This window comes from Spea bombifrons, chromosome 3 (assembly GCF_027358695.1).
Source record: "Spea bombifrons isolate aSpeBom1 chromosome 3, aSpeBom1.2.pri, whole genome shotgun sequence".
Taxonomy (NCBI): domain Eukaryota; kingdom Metazoa; phylum Chordata; class Amphibia; order Anura; family Pelobatidae; genus Spea; species Spea bombifrons.
In genome coordinates this window covers 24460664-24485272 of record NC_071089.1, presented here as the reverse complement: position 1 = coordinate 24485272, position 24609 = coordinate 24460664, and the positions used below count along the sequence as shown (strand labels likewise).

Sequence of the window (24609 nt, the reverse complement as noted above, 5' to 3'; positions counted from 1 at the left end):
TGTCTTTTGATATTACAATTGAGTTCTGAAGGTTATTTTGACCTCTCTTGACTAAGAATGGTTTTGTCACAGGACATGTAGCAAACAGCATGAAGATAATGCATGTGCCTTGTTATTTAGTCTCACAGCTAAATGGTAACAAATGTGTTCAAAATGCTGAAACCTTGAAATAATGTATAATGAAATCATTACAATTCTCTTGTTATTATGCAATAGAGTATACGTGCATTATGGAATGGTATTTTTATTTTTGGTGATTTTATTAATGCATTATTTTTCAACTATGCTGGTATCAGAAATATATATTGTAGTAAACATGAAATGGATTTTCCTCGTGATCCAACCAGTATTCTGTCAATTTCAGAAGTAAGGAAGGGGCAGATCACAGCAGAGGGGCACGGGTAGGAGCGGGGCAGAGGGGGCAGGAAGAGGCTTGAGGATCAGAAAGGAGATAGAGGATATGAAATTCTAAAAAAGCACACTGTATGTGCAGCTATGCCCAATCACTGCAATGGGTCCTTGCTAGTTTTGTAACAAACAAGCTAGGGTGCGTCAATCTGCACAAAAGATGGATCATATAAAGGATTCAGCCTTGGAAGAAATGCTTTGCTGTATACGAGCATATAATAACTGCCGCAAGCTGCACAGGGGCGCCTGACCCCTATGCCCCACATATCTTTAAACAGTATACAAAATGTTCTATGAAAATAAGCAAAGGAAAACAGATTGTTATAATAATTTTTAAATTGTAGTCAGTCAGGTTATTTGTAATATAACACATGTAAAAAGTTTTCGACCTACCTGTATGTAATGTTCACTTGGGTCCCAGGTTCATCTCTCTCCCAAATCAATGCAACTCTTTCTGGACACTGGTGTACATGCTTGTCTAGGCAATTCACTGTAGAGATAATTAGAGTATTTAGTATTCTTGAGCGTAAGAAAGGGTTATTTTTGTGTGGCTTTGCCTAGCTAGCATGATTTTGATTAACGACAAAGAAACTCTATCATTGATTAGAAACAGAATCTGACAGCAGTTATGAGCCATTCAGCCAATCTAGTCCCCTTATTTTGTTAAATGTCCTCACTGTATTAACCTCCACCAGTTCTACTGGAAAGCTGTTCTCACCGTGAGAAAATACAAGAAACGTGTCATAAATTTGCAAAGGAGGCTAACATGAACTATGCTGCTGATCATGTATTACTCTATGAAAAGATTTAACAATGCTGCAGTTGAGGAAATCAGTTTCCTTGTTATCAATCTGAATAAACGCTCAGATCAGACAGGAAAAGAATTCAGTCCTAAAGCAACAACAGCACTAGGCATCGCTTGAACAAATGGGTTATTCAAATGTAGAATGAGACATTAAATTTGCTTGCTTGGCTGGCCTTAATAGACAATTCAAGATATCGCCTTGTCTTTCAATAGTCCTGGAGAGCTGCCACCAAAATAGGCCAAAACTGGTCCATTTAACATAGTTGATGCACAACAGTATTGGTCGGTAAGGAAAGATTAATTATTCAGAGAATCAGTAACAGAAGACTCTTAGACTTCTTCTTTAACTGGAGTGGAAGCTTGAGCTGCCCCTTTGAGGGACACGACATGAGCACTCAGATGTTATCCAGACATGGTGGTTAACATGATTATGTCTTGCATCAAGGTAAAATCTACAGTGAGCAATAAGAAAACTACAAGAATGGATGTTACCCCTCCTAAACTCAATAAAACACAAATCAAACTAGTTCACTGAGTGTGTCCTGCAACCACACAAGTTTTAGTTTGCTGCTGGAGGGGACATCCCATCTAAAGCCAAGATCCACTCATCCATCTGGAATCTTTTTTGTCATGGAGAAGATTACAGCACAATCTCGATACAGTTCATCAAATTTGGGAATCCTGGTCCTCATCATTTAGAGATAACACATTTCCATTAGCTGTTTTCATCTCTAGCAAGCATGACTCCTGTCAGTGTTCTTCCCCTTTCATTCTCGTCCTCTTCATTCCTTAAACTTTAGTTACCCCAACTTCTTCTTTTCTTTTACAATTTCAGTTGTGTTTGATACTAATTACTTGGGTCAGCAAGTAATCAACTATGTGATACTAAGTTCTGATGGTCCATTCTTTCAGGGTACGAGGTGTGTATTAATCACCTGAATGCTATGTACCTCATGCTATGCATGTAAGCTGAGATTGCATCCATGTTTCTGTGTACTTCACCTTTTGTTGATTTCATGAACATGCTTAAAATAAAACAAAACTAAAAAATGAAACTACAAGAAAACTTATATTTACAAAGTCCTACACTGTGACTTATTAGCTTTACCATAGGAAGTCACAGCTAATTTGGGGTTTCTGAGTCTCTGTCCAAGTCAGTGGAATGCGAAGGGGGAGCATGGAATTCTGCCAACTTCCTAACAATGGTTCCTACATACCACCTCTTTTTAACAAAGCCTCCTTCTTGCTGCCTCCCTGCCTACTCTGCATTCAAACCCTGTTCACGTCATTCCTAATGCATGGCTAAGTGTTTTCAAAACTGAAATTCTCATGGTTTGTTTTCTCACCATAAAATGCATGCTCTCCTATCAGGTGCCTTCAGGACCTCAATGACTTCCAGCCACCTCCTCACCAATAAACTATAGCAGAGCCTATTTTGTTTTCTGAACCAACATAATATTTGCCTATAAAATCATTCATTCACAACTACAGGGCAACAGAGATTACTACTTACTTTATTGGGCTACTTGCAAAACTCTCACACTGATTCCAAACACAATGAAAATATTTCAGGTTAGTAAGAACGCAATAAAAAGCACAGCCATTGACAGTACGCCAGAATTATACTTTCATGACTGTTTTTTTTTTAGGAACACGGGCAGTGTCAATAAACAGAGAAAGTCATTTAAATGTAAAATTATACCGTATTTCACTCATAGCTTTGCTATAAAAAAACGTTGAATAAAGAATGCATAATACGGTATGTCCTAAGTGTATTTCTTTTTTGTTTAACTCCATCCTACAGAAACAAAGTTTTATGAACCATTTGTTTTTATGAACCATTCGTCATGTGCCTCTCAAGGTGAACCTGAGCTTTTAACACAAATGGGTCTTCACATGAACTGAATGCTATTTCTAGAGCAAGGGTATATACAACAAGGTTAAATGATCACAAAAAAGTCCTTACCATGACACAAACAACATTCCAAAAAATCCCCATCCAGAGAGAAAAGGATGTTACAATGTTTTTAGAGGTCTTAAGACAGTGGGGCAATTTTATTTAGAGAATATAACCCATACTCTAATTTAAAGAATATCTGGTCTCCAGATGCAACAGATGACAACTCTTCTTCTCAAGATCCCTGATGGCTGGCTGGCTGGCCATCAAAGGCGTCATAGGAATTGTACCCTTAAAAGAGTCAAATGGTGGACAGGTATATGGAAGAACCAATTATATGGTCTTAATTTGAAGTATGATAGGTTGGAGAGAGGCAGTGTAAACATTGGGTGCTCGGACTATATGTTGGGCATTGATGGAATATTCCAGAGCCAATTGGTTTGCACCCCTACAACCGCTTAAGTACTTGCAATGGAGTGTATTCACTAAAACAGATACTGAAGCTAATTTGACCTCTCTGACTACAGTAAGCATTATGGACAGTGCAGTATCTCTTCCAAAAATGCGCTATGCATTATTCATATCTCGACATTAACTATAATTTATATACAGCCAGCTGATCCTTTTTGTTGAAAAGGATCATTGAGGTTGGGCCATTATGATGCATAAAGTTGAAACTCTCCTGCAGATGCTTGCTTTAGTGAATAAATCATGTCTTCTGTGGCCCCAATAAATTATCTCCACCAACACTATTAGATTAGATCCAGCCATGAGTTACCACTTATGAATTGTACTTTTCATGGCGACATACATTATTTTTTTTATCTATCAATGATTTTGTCGTATACCTTAGATGTGTCTTTATTTTTAAACGCAGGCTGTGACTTTGTGTTGGAAACTATGCCAAAGGTTGATAATAGAAGTTGCAGCATGGAAAATCATTCCCTTAGTAACATGCATAACACAAGCGAGAAGAAAAGATTCTAACATGTCTGGAATCTCTGCTGCTATCCAGTTAAAGCAAAAGTATCCAACATTCAAACACAATCTAGTTGCCAGTAAGAAGTCGGTGGCAAAAATATTTCAAGCTCATTGTATCACATGTAACATCTTACACCGGAGTCCTGATGTTCTATTGAGGTATTCCAATCTTATATATAATGAGCAGGCCATGCAATAAGGTGTCAAAATATTGCAATGATTATGCAATGATGTTCCACAAAACAGCAATTAATTGCTCTTTGCAAACAAAACGTTGACATAATTGCTAATCAGAGAGGATTTTAGGTTACCCTTCTATAACTGGGTTAATCAGAATTCCTTATAATTAGCAGGCTGGGCTTGAAAATTGTGACTGCAGAAGCTTGAAGTCCTAAGTAGTCACATAATTTGTCCATATGGATGGACTAGCCTTGGCAACTACCAGATCAATAATTATATTGAATATCTGATGTCTTATATAATTTGGAGTGAAATCACACACAACTGGGTAATGTAGGCAGCCAAGGCCTGAGGCTCATCTACGGGTTGCCGTCTGGTTTGTTCTTGTTGAGGCTCAAGTCTGACGTGTTCCTTCGGTCATTTATCACCGCATGTCAGCTATATGTAGTATTCAGAAACCATGTGCTAAGGCAATGCTGACAAGTTGCTACAGTTCTCAGCATACACATTTACATAAAGGCGAAAGGCGAGCTGGCAGCGGGAGGCATTTGTCTCTATTACTCTGATTTGGGCAACTACCAGAATAATGCTACTATGTATTTTATTTTTAATATCGCATATAGCCATCACAGTGTCTTAGGCAGTGTTTACCCCTGACTGGATCATTTTTGTGCTTCATTTGGTCTATTAAGTCATTTGGGGGAAATGTTTGTTGTACATGAGAGGTAGGGTGTACCTTTTGTGTCGGTTTTGGTCATCATATCATAGGGCTATCTGGGTGGCCTAGTCCACCTGGGCTCAAGGCCACCAGCCCTTCTCTACAGATATACATTCCGGATAATATATCTCCAGAAAAACAGTTATTGTTATATTGTTATATATATATATATATATATATATATATATATATATATATACCTGTACATATGGCTGCAGTTTCTATTATTTCTAAATATTTTACACACTCCCTTCCGATGCACCCTCATGGTCCTCGCACACCGCCTGCGACTGTGAGCTGGGAAATGACATCATATCCTAGCGCTCAAACAGCGTGCTGGGACATAGAGACCCCTGATAGAGAGGGCTTTGCTGGTGGCCGCACTCTACTCTTTGGGCCAGTCCCTCCATGCATTTACTGTGCACCGACACACTGATCGACGGTGGTCCGTCCTCCCGGCACAGTCTGCCATTGTCAGTTGGCGCCCTGGGATACCGGAGTGTCCCTTTAAGAGTCATTAGATTAGAATTTTAGGGCAAAACAAGACTTAAAAAAATCAAGCACTGTTAGTTTTCTTTATTTCTAGTTGCGAGAATTGTATGTGTAAATCCTCCGTGAATGAAATAATACACCGATTACGATACGCGTTTCCATGATCTGCCGTTAAAGCAGCAGTTACTTTGTTCAGACGTAGACATTTACAGAGGGCCGAGTGCCAGCTCTCTACACAAAAGCCACCCCAAGCCAGTTGGGCAGCACCCAGCATGTGACACAAACAGAGCTTCTCAAGAGTAGGGGTTTTTTTCTTACACCAAACCACGCCCCCTCTTCTAAGTTCTTAGCCAATCATATGCGCAGTTTGGGCCTATCCCATTCTTCTCAATGTATTGGAAACGTCAGTGCAGAAGTGAGCCAAGAAAAAAAAACGAAGCCTTTTTTAACTCGTTCACTACCAACGCGCTAAAACAAGACGGCTACGATGCATGAGAACTCCAGCTGGTTTGTTCACGCATGCAAGGTTTAAGACACCATATTAAAAAAGCGCTATATAATAAAAAGGCACTGTTATTGCACGGATGTACCGTCATATTGGAAATGTATTGTTGTCGGATAAGGATTAGATCCCCCCCCTCCATAACCGGCACAGATCCAATAATGTCCCCTCCCATTTAAACTTACAGAGAATGGTAAACGGTAATGCTGATCTCGTGTTGAGAGGACTGCTTTGGATCGAGCCATATTAAGGCAAGACACAAATGTGAAGTATTTGGGGGTATTTTGCATGAAATGTATATATATGCAGGTCCATGCAGAGACACGGGGGAGCACAGTGCCGGTATACGGGCTATATGCATGGGCACTGCTAATCAAGCACATTGAGCTTAAAACGATGACGCAGAAGCCTGGGAAGCAGATGTCACTGTAAGCAATCCACCTGCGAACGTCACATCACTCACCAGACACATTCAACTGGCCACCAAGGAACCACCTCACCCGGCCTTGAGTGAAGTCACAGTCTTTAACCGTCTGGTATGGCTTAACCCAAGTCAACCTTTCTCTGGCCAGCACACCCCAAAAAGTCTCAGGGTCGTCCACCGACAGCTGTATGAGTTCTTGGTAACTTTGCACAGCAGGCAGGGCAGCCGCTTCTGGCATGTAAGAATGGACATCCCACTGAGAGCCAGCAGCCTGGTGAGATGGTTGCACCTTCTGTTGTTGGTAGGACACACAATGTCTAGCTCCAAGTCTTCTCCACTGGCAGATCCTTGCAGGAGCATGGTGCTTACTGAGCACCTGATTCAAGATCAGTCTGTTTACAAATGTAGCTGTCATCTTCAGAGATATCAGGGTTTCCAAGGTGCTCAGGTCTATACCTCTATGATCTGTTGAAGCCCAAGAAGTATCTTAAAGTGCAGGCTAGTAGGAGTTAAGTGCTGAAGATGATAACCACAACTGCAACAAGTCTTCTGCTGGGAGCTGCTAGAATTACACTCCCCTACTGCTGCTCCTCCTCATTTCACATTCAGGAAACGTAATAGCAACTTTTTATATTGAGCACCACGTTGGCCTGTATTGTCCCCTCCTCTGATTCTTCTGTGGCAGATAAGGTCCCCATGATCTGGTGCATAGACCTGTCCCCCTGGGTCCTGATAGCTCAGTACTCCACAGCATTACCCCCATTCCCCTGCATATGCATTTCTTAATCTTTCTATCTGCTTCACTTAAATCATCACAGCAGCAGAAAGTGCCTGCAGACTATCTGTATGAAACACATGGAGAACTATACTTGGTAGAAGGACATTTCTCACTGTCAGCTAGGCTAGTCAATTCATTATTTCCCTTTAAAAATATTTTGTGTAGGATACACTGATAGGGAAAAGTAATCTGCTATATTTAATGTAAATATTATGTGTGTTTATATATACAGGCTTTACCTGTGACAATTGCTGATTTTGCAACAATAACTAAAACGTTTATGTTGTATGAAATAATTATGTTGTATAAAAGCACCGACATACCCTGCAGGTGCTGCATGGCTGGAGTCTCCAAGCTGTATTGGTGCAATACCATTCTTCAGATGTTTCTTTATATAGGGGACAGTTCCCATACCTCCGAATTAACAATAAATAGTGCTTATGACACTAACTATCCTGCCAATATTTTACACTGGGAAAAAATCTAATAATATATTTTATTTAACACCAAGAATACGTTGTTGGCTCAGCTGGACAGGGACATCATCTACTAACATCAAAATATGGCATCTTAATCAGAAGACCCTCTTCTCCTTCTGTACCAGTATGATTTAACATATGTTAATGTTATTGCCAACTTTCTGTATGTTAATATTAATGTTATTGTTCATTTTCACACTATTGTAATAGTGCTGCGGAATCTCAAGGTGCTCTGATTCAGGGACATAGCATGGGCCCATAGGGCAAATATCATTAGCGGGTCTTTTGAAACCGTTCTTAATTGTATAGTGCTGCAGAATATGATGGCGTTATTGTATACAAATTCATTTATTACAAAACAAACCCAATAATAATATGTAAAGATTTTGGTTAACCCTTGCAGTGTATGCCTTTACCACTGGAGTGAGTGAAGTCAAGTTTTTAAATATATTATGTACGTCACTTTAGATTTTTAACACATCATATGACAGTTTTAAAATTGGGTTTATTTTTGGTGAGGAAGCAAATGTTATAATTGTACTGTTAAATGTTGGTTTACCTTAAACTTCTAACCCTTCACCTCTATTCTAAAATAAATGTATGAGAATATCAGGGCCATGCCAAGTATGAAAAGCTTCAAAAATTCTGCAAACACAATTTTTCAGAGTTGTATATTTAAATAAGTTTAGGGTTTATTCACTATCCTTAGGGTTTCTACTGATTTGCAACTCATTGACCCAAAGGGACAGTCTTTTGTCCCTGACACCTATACTATAGAAAAATGCATGCTAAAGTACCCTGAGTAACATTAACCCTCAGTGAGGACTAATATGCATTCTTCCAAAATGAAAAATAATATAAAAAATGAAGCACTTACCTGGCACGGAATTAGAAGGATCTTCTTCCTCCAGGAACCAACATTTCCTGCCCCAGCAGCTTTTAACTGTCAGTCAGTGGCAGGGAAGACTTTGCACATGCACACTTTACTTCATGTGCAGGGAGATACATTTGGCTGAATGCATTTCCTGCAGGGCGTTTAGCTGGGCGATGGGGAAAGGGGCAAATGAAAGAAAATGAAAGGAACAGTTTCAGGAAATTGACATGACTGTTGGAGGTGCTGTGGTATCCACAAGAGCTCACACAATCAGGGCAAGCTAATAACTGTAGTTGACATTTGAGACATTGTACACGTTGCAGCTATTATTATTATTATCTTTTATTTATATAGCACCAAAAATGTACACAGAGCTTAATACAATACAAATATTCAAGGGGTATGACAAGACGAGAATTGACAGACTAAGCCAAACCGATACATTAGGTGGAGAGAGCCCTGCTCGCAAGCTTACAATCTTGAGGTAATGGGTTGACAAACATAAGGCACAGAAAAAGGTGAGAGGTAGTGTGGTGGTCGTATCAGTGACAGGGAAGTTCTAGCAGCTAAGATGGTGCAGCTTCTCTGAAAAAGTGAGTTTTGAGATGGTTCTTGAATGTTGGGAGGGAGGGTGAATGCTGAAGATTTCGGTGGAAGCAGATTCCAGAGATAATGTTACTATCATTCACAGCAGGACTTAAAACACCAGATACATTCAGTGGAATGGCACGAAGTTAAAGGTCTATGCCCTGCCAGGGACCACAATGCAATAAGCTCAGCCTACACATGAAGGTGTCAAGGTAATGAGGAAGAAAAGAAGAAAGAGGGTCAATTTAATACCACAAAAGAGAAATTATGAAGGACGTATAAAGGTATGAATGCAATGCGATTAAAAGGGAAAGAACGATTTTAATGAGAGGGAAGAATGGAATGGGAGAACATGAGGAGAGACATGAACCTAGAGATAAAAAGCAATGGATGAGAAAATCGAATGAGGGAAAAAAGAAATGAATGAATATGGCTAGTCTGCAGAATAAAGCAGAGAAAGGGTCCAAAATGCCATAACTTATACTTCCTTGGTTTTTGTTGAGTGTCACGTTGTGTATCTTGTGTGTATCTGTATATTGTGTGAAAGTAGTTAATCGTTTCAATGTGAACCACATACGAGATACATTGTTGACAAAGTGGGCCCAGGATCACCCCCTCATCAACCACCAGAATTGCGGTTTATAAATAGTCCCCGTTTGCTTGGGTGCCCAGCTGCTATTTTAGATACTATGACTAATGCGGCTCACATAATATCTCACATGTCAGCAGGGTTATATGCATAAAATGAATAATCTGTAAAGAATAAGCTAGTATTTCTCCAAATTAAATGATTGTAATATATGTGTGTTAATAAAACATAACTGTGAACAGCCACTTTTATTTTGAAACAGTTTATAACTGAATCATTTATTAATATTTTAAATACCGGTAGTAGGTACCAAGCATGCCAGGTTCAATGCTCTTTGGACACCTGCTGCTGTGGGGTGATAAGAGTTCCAAACCCCGAAAATTTCTTTGAACATTCATTATGCTGAATTAGTAAACACAACATCTGGTTTCATCTCCATTTTTCACAGTGACCGCAACAAATGATTTCATTTTATAGTTTCTGTAAATAATGCTGTTCCGTCAGACAAAACAATAATTGCACTCGATAGTATGCCAAGCAAATATGCCATAGCAGATCTACCATTTTATTCTTTCTTCTGAAGGTTTAATCAGATGAAAACTACACAGAAACTATTAAGGAGGGAGCTTATTGGTAGTCCAGTGGAGGTATTTTTTTAAATGCCATTCTTTTTACTGTTCCCCTACCTCTGACTATCACTGATCTACTCAGAAGTAGTGGCCTAGAGGGGATACTTTCCTGTCATTTATCCGTACAAATTATAGAATATTTCATTTCAGATTTCCACATCTTTTATCCCAAACTGGGCTGCTGGCCATCAGCTCCCACTCACCCCATCTGCAGCTGGAGCGTCCTGCACATCGGCTGGATATGCTCGGCTGCACACTACACCATCTTAAAAATGTAGTGTGTCTGCCAATGGTGGGCTGGACAGGGGGGCAATTGCCCCCTGGACTGGTCTATAATTGTTCCAGATTGGACCAGTCCTTTGTGAACAACTTTGGAGGAGCCCAGGGAGGCAGGAACGCAGCAGGGTCACTTAATGTTATGTGACTCTGCATCATAAGCAAGCAGCAGGTGAGTATGTGTGTGTGAGCCTGAATGTGTATGTGTAAGTGTGTGTGAGCATGAAGATGTATGTGTAAGTGTGTGTGAGAGGGGGTATGTTTTAACATGAGTGAGTGTGTATGTTAGCATGAGTGTGTGAATTTGTGCAGATGTGAGAGTGTGTGTAAAAATGTGTGCCAGTGCATATGTGAGTTACTGAGGGAGCAAGAGCCGATGTGGCCATCCTGTCATTCCCAGTACCTTATGACTCCTTAAGCCTTGCCAGGCTTTTTGCTTTAAGACATTAAAATACTTTTTTAAATTTAATATAGTTTTGTGATCAACAATCCATAGATGTGCACCACAAAATGCCCACTCAGTATCTAATTCGGTGATTAATGATGATTTTGTTATTTGAATTTATTAACTTCATGGCCCAAAGGTATAATACTTCTCGATCCAGAAAACCTAATGTTTTAATCCCATTCCTTTAAAAAAGGCCTTTACTGTTTAGCAGTAATCACCTGCACATTTTGTGTAACCTTTACCACTTTTGATTGGTATTGTTTTTTCTTGAAGTTATTTACCGTATTTGCTCGATTATAAGAAGACCCTGATTATAAGACGACCCCCCAAAATCTGAATATTAACTTAGGAAAAAAAGAAAAAGCCTGAATATAAGACGACCCTAAAGGAAAAAAGTTTTACCAGTAAATGTTAATTCATGTAAAAAAAATTTTAATAAAAGCTATGATTGAGAAAAATATTTTTTTTGTTTTTCTTTCCTTGTATTTTCCAACCTGTCCCCCAGTTACGCACATCTGCCCCCAGGCTTGCCACACCAATATGGCACCGTGGCCCATGATATGCCTTTTAACCCTCTATATGCCACTGTGCCCCATGGTATGACTTTTGACCCTCTATGTGCCACTCTGCCTCCAGAAATGCCTTATACCCCTATATCCCATTCTGGCATTTAGGGGGTTAAAATGCATATTATGGGGCAGAGTAGCATATAGGGAGGTATAAGGCATTCCAGGAGGCAGAATCGAGCAAATACGGTAAAAACATTTTGCACAGTGGTATGATGAAGCCTACCTTTACTAGTCCTACCCTTTCTAAAATCGATTACTTTAATTTTTATTTTTTGGTTAGTAGGACATGAATATATTTTCACCCTCATCTAAGGCTGATCCAAAAATAATATTTTCCTAGTCCAAGGCCTTACAAAGAACAGGAATGGTGCTTGGTAAAAGCAGGTACAACACCTGTTATAGTATATAATACATTTGGATACAACTGCACCTAACAGGCATCCTAATAATCTGTCTCCAGGCTTTCTAAGCACAGCTTGGCTGCCGTACAGCCCATATACACAGTCTATTTAGTCTATTTTAGTGCTATAGAGTTACATGCAACATGATGAAAGGGTGCAGAGCGGCCCAAACCGTCTGGCCTTTGATATACTGTATAGAGATATTCTGTATATCTGTGATCTGTTACAATGTAAAGTAGTCAAAATAACTCAACACACAGCCATTAATGTCTAAACCTTGGCAACAAAAGTCAGTACACCCCTAAGTGGAAATGTCCAAATTGGGCCCAAAGTGTCAATATTTTGTGTGGCCACCATTATTTTCCAGCACTCACTAGAGCTTCACAGGTTGCCACTGGAGTCCTCTTCCACTCCTCCATGACAACATCATGGAGCTGGTGGATGTTAGAGATCTTGCGCTCCCCTACCTTCCGTTTGAGGATGCCCCACAGATGCTCAATACGGTTTAGGTCTAGAGACATGCTTGGCCAGTCCATCACCTTTACCCTCAGCTTCTTTAGCAAGGCAGTGGTCCTCTTGGTGTGTTTGGGGTCATTATCATGCTCTGCTTCAGTATGTCACAGTACATGTTGGCATTCATGGTTCGCGCAATGAACTGTAGCTCCCCAGTGCCAGCAGCACTCATGCGGGCCCAGACCATGACACTCTCACCACTATGCTTGACTGTAGGCAAGACACACTTGTCTTTGTACTCGTCACCTGGTTCCCGCCACACACGCTTGACACCATCTGAACCAAATAAGTTTATCTTGGTCTCATCGGACCACAGGACATGGTTCCAGTGATCCATGTCCTTAGTCTGCTTGTCTTCAACAAACTGCAGGCTTTCTTGTGCATCATCTTTAGAAGAGGCTTCCTTCTGGGACAACAGCTATGCAGACCAATTTGATGCAGTGTGCGGCGTATGGTCTGAGCACTGACAGGCTGACCCACTCCAACCTCTGCTGCAATGCTGGCAGCACTCATACGTCTATTTTCCAAAGACAACCTCTGGATATGTCGCTGAGCACGTGCACTCAACTTCTTTGGGCAAGGCCTGTTCTGAGTGGAACCTGTCCTGTGAAACCGCTGTATGGTCTTGCCCACCATACTGCAACTCAGTTTCAGGGTCTTGGCAATCTTCTTATAGCCTAGGCCATCTTTATGTAGAGCAACATTTTTTTTCAGATCCTCAGAGAGTTCTTTGCCATGAGGTGCCATGTTGAACTTCCAGTGACCAGTATGAGAGAGTGTGAGAGCGATAACACCAAATTTAACACACCTGCTCCCTATTCACACCTGAGACCTTGTAACACTAACGAGGCACATGACACCGGGGAGGGGAAATGGCTAATTGGGCCCAATTTGGACATTTCCACTTAGGGGTGTACTCACTTTGGACATTAATGGCTGTGTGTTGAGTTATTTTGAGGGGACAGCAGATTTACACTGTTATACAGGCTGTACATTCACTACTTTACATGGTAGCAGAGTGTAATTTCTTCAGTGATGTCACATGAAAAGATAATAAAATATTTACAAAAATGTGAGGGGTGTACGAGTGCTCCTGACAGGCTAACCTCCAAACATAAAATAACCATCACCCAGCCTCATACATCCAACGAATACCAGGGTGTATGTGCAGGAAACCAAGGTGAACAAACCACCCCTTCCCCTTAAATATCCTTCACCCCTGCCCTACCTCTCCTCTACAAGTGCCTCCTCTTAACTTTCCCTTTCTCCTTCATCTGATGGTAGAGCTTGCCCTGACCATGCCAGTCACGTTGCCCTTACTCCTATGTGGCTCCGGGGCTCCTGTTTCTAGCATACAATTGTTTTGCTGTGTAAAAAGTGTTCTTGTGACTTACCTGTACATACATTACTGAACTGTGTTTCTGTAGGCACCCGGTGGAAGAGTCTTGTTTTGTTCTGACCGGTCCATTTCATTTGAGACACATTTTGGCAAAGTTGGTGGCTACAATGGGACAGCTTAAGTTTTCCTGATTAAATCAACACACGCAATCTTAATTGAAATACTTTTGCAGCATCCTAATACATGGCGTAGGGCAGCTTATGACACACTGCTCACTGGCAGCTGATTGGAACAAAAATAGTTCAAGGCATTATTAAGATCAAGGGATGTGGAGAAGGATCACATCCATTAAAGTGAGCCCTTCTTCAAGTCTGGGTTAAACAGTTTAGACCACTAAAAGCCATGATGATCACAGGATTAGCTGCAGGCATTTGTTTATTTTCTCACTCCAGTGATTACAAAAACTTACTTTTGCTTATCCCTCACTTAGGATGTTATTGTGGATTCCATTAGGATATTTGCGGATAACACATTCTGGAGTTAAGCCTCATATATATGGATATAGAATAGATTTTCTAATTTGATTTGAAGATATAGGTCACACAGAAATTAATGGTGACCTGGGACTTGGGCAACCTTCTACACTCCAAACTGTTATACAATGTAACATACATCATATGTGACCTTTTTATTGTCCCACTTGGGAGGCAGTGGAGATCATGGTCCAGTTAGGGAGTTCCTCTGACCTTTCCTGGCCAGCATATTGAAATTAATCGAGCATTTACAATAGACCACCTTGCGATGCAATGAGCAATAACATGACATCATATCCCAGTGTTCCAGCCCCATCTGTAACCAACTGCAGAGAGAGCCGGAGACTATCCTATTCAAGCCATGCCCCATGTAAATGGTGTTTGAGTGTTGGTGTGTGGGTGTTAGAGTGTGAGAGATGAACCTATGCTTAGTGGTGCAGTAGAGAAGGTATAGGTATATGTTTGTGTATGTACCGTATATGTTAGCATATAATGTGAGAGCAATTGTGTGTTATTGTATGTGTCACGGTGATTGGGTGTTAGAACAGATTTTTGTATTAGTTATAGAAATGGGGCAAAGGAGTAATGCAGACCTAGACTCCTTATATTTGATGGGTGAGCTTGTCTATACATATGGACCTTTCATATAGCCCAATAGCCCTAGTGGCAAATTAACAGACTACACAGTGCTGGCTAATGTTCACTAAGCAATATAATCAAACACATGAAAATAACACTTCTCTTCCTCTGTCTGCTTCATTTAGTAGCACATTGCAACCATTTTTATCTTCAGAGATAAGTGAACAAAACTGCGAACACATTTAAGGACCCATCCAGAGGTGCCTTCAGCAAATGACTTATATATGTGTGCATTTCTAAACAGATGTACTTAATGCTTTGCAATTTACAGTATAATAAAGGAGAAGTACAATAACTGCGGTGATATAATTTCAATCACTAGAAGGAAAGGGAAATCAATGGGAGCGATTTCTGTGCAGAAGCTCAAGCAGGCCAGTCAGTGGCTTCTTCCATCTATCTTATTGCGTCATCACGTTATGAGAGTATGTAAATGTATTACACATGTTAAACAGGACTCTCTTTACTATTAGACGAAGGGCCCAAGGCTTAAATTGATTTACCATACATAAGGCTGCAGTGCCCATACAGTCTATTCACTAAACCTCTGCTTGACCAAGTTGACGACTTCTTGAAGAAAACAAAAACAAAGATTGCCTACATTGGCAAAGTGAACTCGTTTTAGCTCTCCTAAATACAGCAACGGAACACAACCGGCTCCATAAGCATAAGCATGGACCCTGGCTACAGAGAACTACAGCCACAAGCTTGACATTCCGCTTTTAAGCAAGGTCATTGGAAATCTAAGAGGCTATTATCTAGGGTGACCCTCCCCTCTCTTAAAATGAGTTTTAATATGAAGAAAGTTGTGTCGTAAGACAAGAGGCTACCCACAACTCTGAAATACATTTTCAAAACGTATCCTGAATTAAACCGATTTCTGCTCAGCTTGCGTTGATTTTGGGCTGATTTCTCACACTTTGTTTGCAATTTCTCAGCTATTCTCTCTGGAAGCCCTATTGAAATATCATACAAAAAAGGGAAACAGCAATGCATAGAGTTTGCCACCAGATGGAGCCCTTTCCCATCTATTGTAGATCCCTGTCCAAGTATTCTTCCACTCTAAAGCTTCTTAACAGGATGAGCTAAATGTTATTTAATTATGATGAGAAAAAAATAACAGCACCATTTACAAACATACAATTTGGTCGTTAAACAGCAACATGAGAGCAATGCTTGCTATTAATTTATTATATGTTTTAATTGAATTTGGAGGAAATTGCATTGTTACATTTGTTAATTACTTATATTAATACACCAAATAATAATTATCAGGATCTCACATTTGCAAGTGCACTACAGCTGATTTATGTTTTAGCAAATAAATGTCATAAATTCTTATTATTACATGAGCTGAAAGCGGTAAACATATTGGGCCATCAAATTAAAAGTATTCCTCTGATTACCACTATAGTGGATTTGCAAGTTAACGGTTCCTTTGGCAACAGTTTGCATGGAAAACCATATTTATCCAGCGATCAGCCCAGCCATATTTTTATATAGATTGTTTGCCAACACTGTATGGTTCTATGGAGTTTTCATTGCATTTTCAGTGAGAAATTCCAGACTATATCGGAGAATAAATCCAATAGCAGATGGGAAAGCTTATTAATATGCAGGCCATGCGTTTAACTGTTTTAGGATTCATTCCAAATGGGAATTACCCAGATTTCAATTAATACTTCTTTTGTTCTTTATTCAGTTACAAGTTGGCCACAAGATTCTGTTGGGAAGGTTTCATGGTTTATGTATTGCATTGTCAGTATATTTATGTTTTTCTTTTTGTAGCCATTTTTAAATGCACTTGCTTTTGTAATCATCAACAGAAAAAAAAAATCTGTATTTTTCGTCTATAAATAAGTACTTCCAAAAATACGCCAATGTTTAGCCCCTTAGTAAAAAGGGTTGTCCGTCTAGAATCTTGTCTGCTCTTCTAAGTCCAGTTGGCCTTGCTGGATTCCAGAAATGCTGTGACCTTTGGTAGAGTTTACAGGTAAATATTAAGAATATTAAAGCTTCTGTTCCCCCTACGCTATCCAAACTAAGTGCAGCACTAGAAACATCATTCCCAGAAGCATTCCCAGAAATAATGATTTAATCAATTAAACTTTGGTCTTTCTCATCTTGTTTGATGGGATGAACAGGCAGGCACTGATAGGTTGTTGCCATAGACTACTATAACCATAGTTGGGAACTCTCAGGGTTTTACAACATCAATAGTTATATTCTGCAGACAGGATATGACCCACATTAAGTGGATAAGGGCTATTATCACATTGGATTTATGCATGGACAATTTACTGAGAGCTGATGCTACATACACCTAGGTAACCAAGACATTATCAAGAATTTTATGGTGTCCCTGAAAATGCCCTTAGGTGTAACAATTGATAAATTCTTAAAAAATGAATGGCATCATTCTCTTTACATGTAATACCGAGATCTAAAAACCATAATTCTATTTGAGATTAGAGATTTTATATAGGTCATACTTTTCTACATGGATATCATAGATGACAAAAAGTTAGCAATACCATAGAATCTTTGTGTTCCTGGCACACTATAAATGTCGTAACACTTACGCTTCTCCATGGCCACCGTCCTTACTGCTGAGCACCAGGATATGACATTGTATGCTGGTTTTCTACCCAGTGGGACACGGAGCCTACTGCAGCATCCTATGCCATTTGGACACACTCCTCCATAGTGTGGACCAGTTGGGGAGATAATGGACCAGTTGGGGAGATCACAGATCTCCTTTGTAATACGGCAATTGCTTAGCAGAGCATCGGGGAGCCTAATCACCCCTGGCCTAATCAACAAAAGCCTTAATACCCCACTGTCTGTACTTTTGTGGGGTGAAATTAAAAAACAACTTTTACAACTAAGACTAATGTTTAATGTTTTTAAAACCCTCAGAAAGTTGAGTGGATTAAGGGTTTTCTCTATGTCTGACAGCATTATCGAGTGCTAGAACTGGAAACAAAGTGGGAACAAAAGTACAACATTATCTTTGGAGCCGTTGGATGTAGTCTAGAAGTACACTTCATCAACACTTAAATAGGCATATTTCCACACCTGAATTTATAGGGATTTTTTTTATTTAGTATATACATAATAAATATACAATAAAATATAGCAAACAAATATTCAGAAAAAAACCCTGACTAGCAAAGTGCATCAATACATAGAAATGAAATGGCTGCAAATAAGCCTGATATAACATCGTTACAACAATCAAAATAATTACAAAACATTTTACTGCTGCTTATACACCAAATATAGATTTTTTTTAAAAAAAAAATGTCCTATTTCTGTGCTTTAGTTCAGTTAATCTTGTGCGCTATATACCTGAAGTATAATAGTGCAGGGGTTCACACTACAAAAAAAATGTAAAGATAGCTCAGTAAAAAATTCTGTACACATAAAATATAAACATTTTCTGCTGAGGAGGTTGCATTGTTTCAGTATGTTAAAACTACAGAGTGCTGGCATTGGTACACTTCCTTGAAATATATCATATTTTGCCATTATCCAAAAATAGATTATATTTGACCCCATAATAAAATGGTTTTATACTGAAAATGAAAAAAAATTATCCTAATATTCTTGAGTTTTTAGGTAATATTTCTCAAGTAGAAACATTAGGATTAAGACAGCATTAGGAGAAATTAAACTGATTATTGATGCTGTATGGAAAATATTGAACTCCAATGTTGCACCCTATGAAGCCTCATTAATCATACTACTAAAAAATAGGGACATGGTATTAAAATATATAAATATCACCAGCATTTAACCTTCTGAATGCCAGGGGTTACGCTACCTGTAGGGCATTAAAACCTGTTAACAATTTTGTAATCATGAAAGGGGGAAAGGCACATATACTAAGAGTATAAGTATTTTACGAATGATGCATCCTCAATGCTTTGTGGCATTCTATTACCTTACCAGATTGTGACATTGTGGCAAGCATTGTCCCTCCGGCTATTGTCCGACTATAAATCCCATCCTCCGTTACCAGGGAATTACTGGGATTGTAGTCAAATCGGAGATGGGTATTATTTGGTTAATACTACCTGCCCTGCCACTTAACCAATTTAGGTTTCTCTTTCGTTCTGAACCTTTCCATACCATACACGGCAAGATGACGTGGAATGCTTATTAATTTATCATAAAATAATGTTATCATATCATTTAGAAATTGAAATTCATATTTTTGTTGTAAAACTGTATGAATGCATTCAAGAATACCAACAATAACAGTTTACAGGATCAATTTTTAAACGAGAAGAAAAAAAAAGTAAGTTCACACTCAAAGGAACCTCTTGAGATTTGAGGATTACATGAGGATCAGCATCTCACATTTTCTTGAACATCAATGCCAATGAAAGTTCTTCCTGTGCATATGTGCAGAGATACTGAAAACATGTTTTTTTCAATGGTCTAGAGGATACGCTGGCTTTAAGAAAAGTGTTTTTGATCATGTTTATGCTGATTCTTATTAGACCCCATGTAAAAAGGCAAATCAGGTCACTCCTAATTACTGAGTAAAAGAAAGTATAAAAACAAGCAAACAGAAGATTGAAATAAAATAATGCATGGTCATTATAATGAATAGACGCTGGGTTACCATTTAGTGATTTTTCTCCATTAAATGCATATATTAACAGATTGTATATCTTTAGTGTCAATTGTATTAATAGGAATAAAATTTAATTTGATAATACCTCGACTGGAAGTTTCTATTTTCTTTTTATTTACAATAATTATTTATTTACATCCAAGTGTCTTGTAATTATCTGTGGCTACTTAATAAAAACTAAACAAAACGCTATTTACATAAAACATTAATAGTTTATATACTGACTTTAAAAACGTCTCAATAAAAATCTCTTTTTTAAAAAAAAAAATAAAGGTAAATAAAACAGAAGATGTTGAATATGTTTGCAATAGTGTGCATCCGTGATTGTTATTTAACCTTTTAAGTAACAGATGAGCAGTGCCGGCCAGTTTTCTGGCACACAAGAAGTTAATATCAGCAAAAGCTGGCACTGCCACTTTATCCAACCCTTTTTGCTCTCCCGTGTCCTGTTCACTGAATGCCTGATTTAAGTACCAGTTTAGTGTTCATTGTCAGTGAGGTCACATTGATTCCGACTGGGGATGTGTCTCATGCTGCACTGGTTCTCTTGTTTAGCTGTGCTCGAGAGGTCAATGGCTCTCTCTTCAGAAGTGTCCAACACGTTGCTCTTTTCTTGCGTACTTCTCTGTGTCTCTGTTGATTTGGTTAACAAAACTTCACCGTGATGATCCCCCCTAAAGCTATCTGTTGCCACCTCGTCCATGTCGGTTTTCCGGGTTATTTCCACAGATTTCTTGTGCATCCCTGCATATAAAAAAATATAGATATATTATGTATTATTATATTTTAAATGGCATTTAAGGAAACAAAAATAAATATATGATCTATAGATTTCCATGTTATTCAAGAAATGAATAAACATTATAAGTAATATACAATTATTTATCATTTCAATATCAGACACCTTGTCATTTATCACACATTTATCTGCACTGCCCCGATTAAGAGCCTTAACCAGCCCGGTAGCTCAGCTGCATTTTGTTTAAATATTTTACTTTTCCTTAGTAAACTAATAGTAATCATAGGGGAGAAGAAGATTAAATAAATCTGAATGACTCTTTTTATACACAAACATGTACATATATGTGCATTACATGCTGGTTTGTATATGTTCACAGATGACAGTAAGTAACTAGGGCAAGTGGACATGGTACAAGGTTCTGCAAATTCAATCATAAATCTAATATAGTTTAAGCTGTGGATGGTATACGAGATGCTTACCCAGCAGCCATGGAGCACAGGAACCCACGAGTCCATTCTTTGCAGAATTAATGATGGACTCTGGTAGAGGGATTGAATGTCTCACCATTGCACCATAAAGACCATATTCTGCCATAACGCTGCTTCGTCCCCAGCACTTCTCACGCTTCCTCCACTTCGCTCTTCTGTTTTGGAACCATACCTGTAATATTTAGAAGAAAAAGATTTTAAAATATGCCTAAAAATAACATTGTAACAGCAAAGATCATGTCATATTCATACTGATTAACAGGATAATTAAGATGTTTGATGTTATCAAATAACAGTTTCTATTCTTAATCCAAATGAACCGGACAGAGAATACTCCGTTTTGCCAAATATTTTTTTAACGACTATTTGTTTCGTTTTTTTGGCTACAAGCTGAGAATAACCTCTTACTTCTTTTCATTTAAGAGGGTGATCTGATTTTTTTTGTGTGTGTGTAGTCACAACATATTATGTCTTGTTTCCCAACAGCAAGGCTTAGTTGATTGATAAAATATTTTGCTTTTAAAAAATAACACTATACCATACCTGTTACAAATGTATTCTTTTGGTTTGTTTTCAAAACAAAACAAAAAAAATCTCATAAAAATAATTAACTAATATTTAATATTAAAACAAAATATTTAATTGTGCATTTTTTTTATTTTTAACAGACAATGCCTGCAAATCTAGCATGTTTATATCAAACATATGTTTTAATAAATATACTGGAGTTTTTATTTTCGTAATATAAAGTAATTTACCTGTATTCTGTCCTCAGGAAGCTCTGTCTTTAGGGCAAGCATTTCTCTGGCATATACATCCGGATAATGAGCTTCGTTGAAAGCTTTCTCTAATTCCTCAAGTTGATGGGCTGTAAATACAGTCCTGCAAAACCCAGCATTTTTAATTATTTTAATCGATTAACTACAAAAAAAATACATTGTCCATTGTACTACATAGTCATCTTATCCTTGGGGCTACAGTAATTCTGTAAAAAAATTGGCATCTACCTTTTTATAATTATCCACTTAGCTATCTGTCCAACTTTTCCATGTTAACATTAAAAGGTACCTTAGAATGTTGTATTATTTAATATGTAAAGAATAATATAATTATTGGCCATCTATCAATTTTTCGTATACGGCTGAGAACAGGAAGTGTAACAAGTCATTCCCAAATTTCTTTTTTATGACATTTTTATGGAACATTGTTTTTTTTTGCATGCAGTGGTGTAAACAACTATTATTCATGCGGAATATGGTGCGACAATACAACAATCCGCCCTAGGATACAATTAAGCCCAAATTATCTTACCTGTGTCTCCTTTTCTTTCGTTTAGTCTGCGAGTTAGATGATTTCAGGTCGCTTTTATCCCCTACCAGGCTGTCATCATCTAGACACAAAATAAATGTAACACCGTCACAAATGTGTTTTTCTGTATGCTATTGTAACATTGCTTAAGCATGTCGTCAAATTATTACAAATAATACAAATAATTAAGGGAAAATGTGTTGATAATTGTTTATTAACAAACCTTTATAACTAAAAAAAAAAGTTATTTTTTGGGCTTATTATTTGGGCTTATCAACTAAGTAATGAGCTGGCACCCTATGTTATGCCACTGTTTCTGGAGTCTTGGATGTCTCAAGTTAACCTCTGACACAAGTTCATTGGTTTTCATAGCAATGAAATAACCTGTTTTCAGCACCACAGCAGATTCCCACAGAATGGACAGTTCTCTGCTCCATTCACCTGTCTTCACTTATTTTACTTCCTCCCATGTAAGAAGTGACATTACTGACATCACTACATAACATTCTGCTATGATGCTGAATCTGCAATAAGGTTTAATGCACTGAACAACAGAAAACTAATAATGGACATATAGGAAGCTGGGTTATGGATCTGAAAAACATGCAGTATTACATTGTAATGTCCTAAACAATGAGTGTAAATAAAAAGCCAAATGCAACAAATGGTTTTGAGGTCAGTTTCTAATGTGAACATACATAATACAAACATACACATCCCGAGCCAAAATGGGAGGCCAGAGATCATTTCATTGCTTGAGAATCAAGATATAAAATATGATGTAAATATATTAAGATAAGGAAAGTCTTAAATTACCAGATATGTTCTCCTTGTGCTTCTCTGAGGTGTGGAGATACTGGTGTTCTGATCTTGGCTGGAGAAAAGGGATGTGCGTTGGGAGGAGACAGGTAGTCCCAGTGGGCTGTTGAGATGCAAAGCCACACAGAAACCCCAAACCAAGGGGCAGAGAGCCATTCGCCAAGGATACCCCACCAAGACCACCTCCTGGACCTTCACAGCTAGCCACTGACACAGATGGGGGCTGCAACTCTGCTTCCAGACCAAGAAGGTCAGTGATGGCAAAACCTTTGGATCTCATCGCAGGTCCATGGAAGCGTCCTGACTTCTCGTTCCCGGCACTGGGAGTCAGTATCTTCACCTTTGCCTTTCCCTCTGAGGTCTCATCTCTCCCAGTCATGTTGTCTAAGTGATGTTTTGAACTACGTTTATTTTCACTTTTCGCAACCACTCACAGACTTTTCTCAACCACTCACAAAAAGGATTGAAGTAGGTCTGTGCCTGGTGGGATTTTTATGGTGCTCTCTGGCTCCAATCAGCTCCTGGACATGCCCCTTACAGCGCAGGAAGGGGATCCCACCTCCTTCCCAATCCCAAAGGATTAATTGGCACCAGTCCCCCTCCCCTCAATCTGATAAATTCCCTGGCTCTGTCCTCACCCCACCTTCTCTTTCCCTCAGTCTGATCCTTATGGTCACTTGCTTTTTGTTTAGGATGACAGATTTCACCTAACTTCAAATCTGTGGAGACCTTTTGTTTGATAGTGAATGGTGCATAGCGACCTAACTAAGCGAGTTAAAAACCCCTCCCTTTGATGACCCCCTGATTGATTCTGACACTTAACTACTAGACCCCAACAGGGGGTACTGATATTACCAACACCAGGAGAAAAGGGGTTAGCTTAAAAATCATTGCCGCTCAAATAAATGACAATCCAGCAAGAGGAAGGTTAACCACTGGAAAAACGTTTTTGTAACAAATAATTCCTTCTATTCAGCTGATCGACTGTTAACTTATTCATCCTTATAACTATCTCAAAAAATTCACAAAATGTAACACATTCGTACTGATCCTCTATTATCTAACGTATTAGAGTTTTTGACCACATATGTATTTTTATGTAATTATCATTTCAAGTACAAAAACTTGAAAATATATTTCATAAGTATTTTATTTCACTGTGGATTTTGTCATCAGTCTTTGATTTGTTTTCCAACAGCGATTTCTCTTTTGTAAACTGTCTCCCTAACTTGGTGTTTCATAATTTAAAAAAAAGAAATACAATAACGCCTCTTCTCGTATGGGTCTATCCGTGTCTTATAGATAGCAATATTTTGCCTCTTTTAGGCCTTAATTGTCAATGAAAAATGTAATGCTTCACATATTATTAATTATTATTATTATTACTACAGTACTCTCCATTCCTTGACGTTTATATGAAACATCACTCTCCGTTATGTACACTTTTATGTTTTAATAGATTATATAGCACTATATATTAACAAGTATTACATGTCTCTTATTGGACTTTCCTATTTCCCCAAAAATAGTTTCATAGAAGAAAAACTA

General features: G+C 38.5%; 2 protein-coding genes across 2 annotated transcripts in view; both read right to left on the bottom strand.

Annotated features, from left to right (window-relative positions):
- ACSS1 (acyl-CoA synthetase short chain family member 1) overlaps nt 1-7012 on the bottom strand; it is a 35329-nt gene extending 28317 nt beyond the window's left edge. The window contains exons 1-2 of the mRNA XM_053459194.1: nt 6447-7012; nt 802-898 (exon numbers count right to left, since the gene is read on the bottom strand). Coding sequence (XP_053315169.1) covers nt 802-898; nt 6447-6822 — 473 coding nt within the window. The 5' untranslated portion in view covers nt 6823-7012. The remainder of the gene's footprint in view (nt 1-801; nt 899-6446) is intronic.
- Nucleotides 7013-19965: 12953 nt separating this feature from the next.
- On the bottom strand, nt 19966-23569 carry VSX1 (visual system homeobox 1). The gene is made up of 5 exons (XM_053460003.1): nt 23059-23569; nt 22246-22324; nt 21693-21816; nt 20926-21106; nt 19966-20448 (listed from the first exon to the last, which is right to left on the bottom strand). Exons 1-5 carry the CDS (start codon nt 23438-23440, stop codon nt 20183-20185), a joined length of 1032 nt encoding a protein of 343 aa, XP_053315978.1. The 5' UTR covers nt 23441-23569; the 3' UTR covers nt 19966-20182.
- Nucleotides 23570-24609: the final 1040 nt, after the last annotated feature.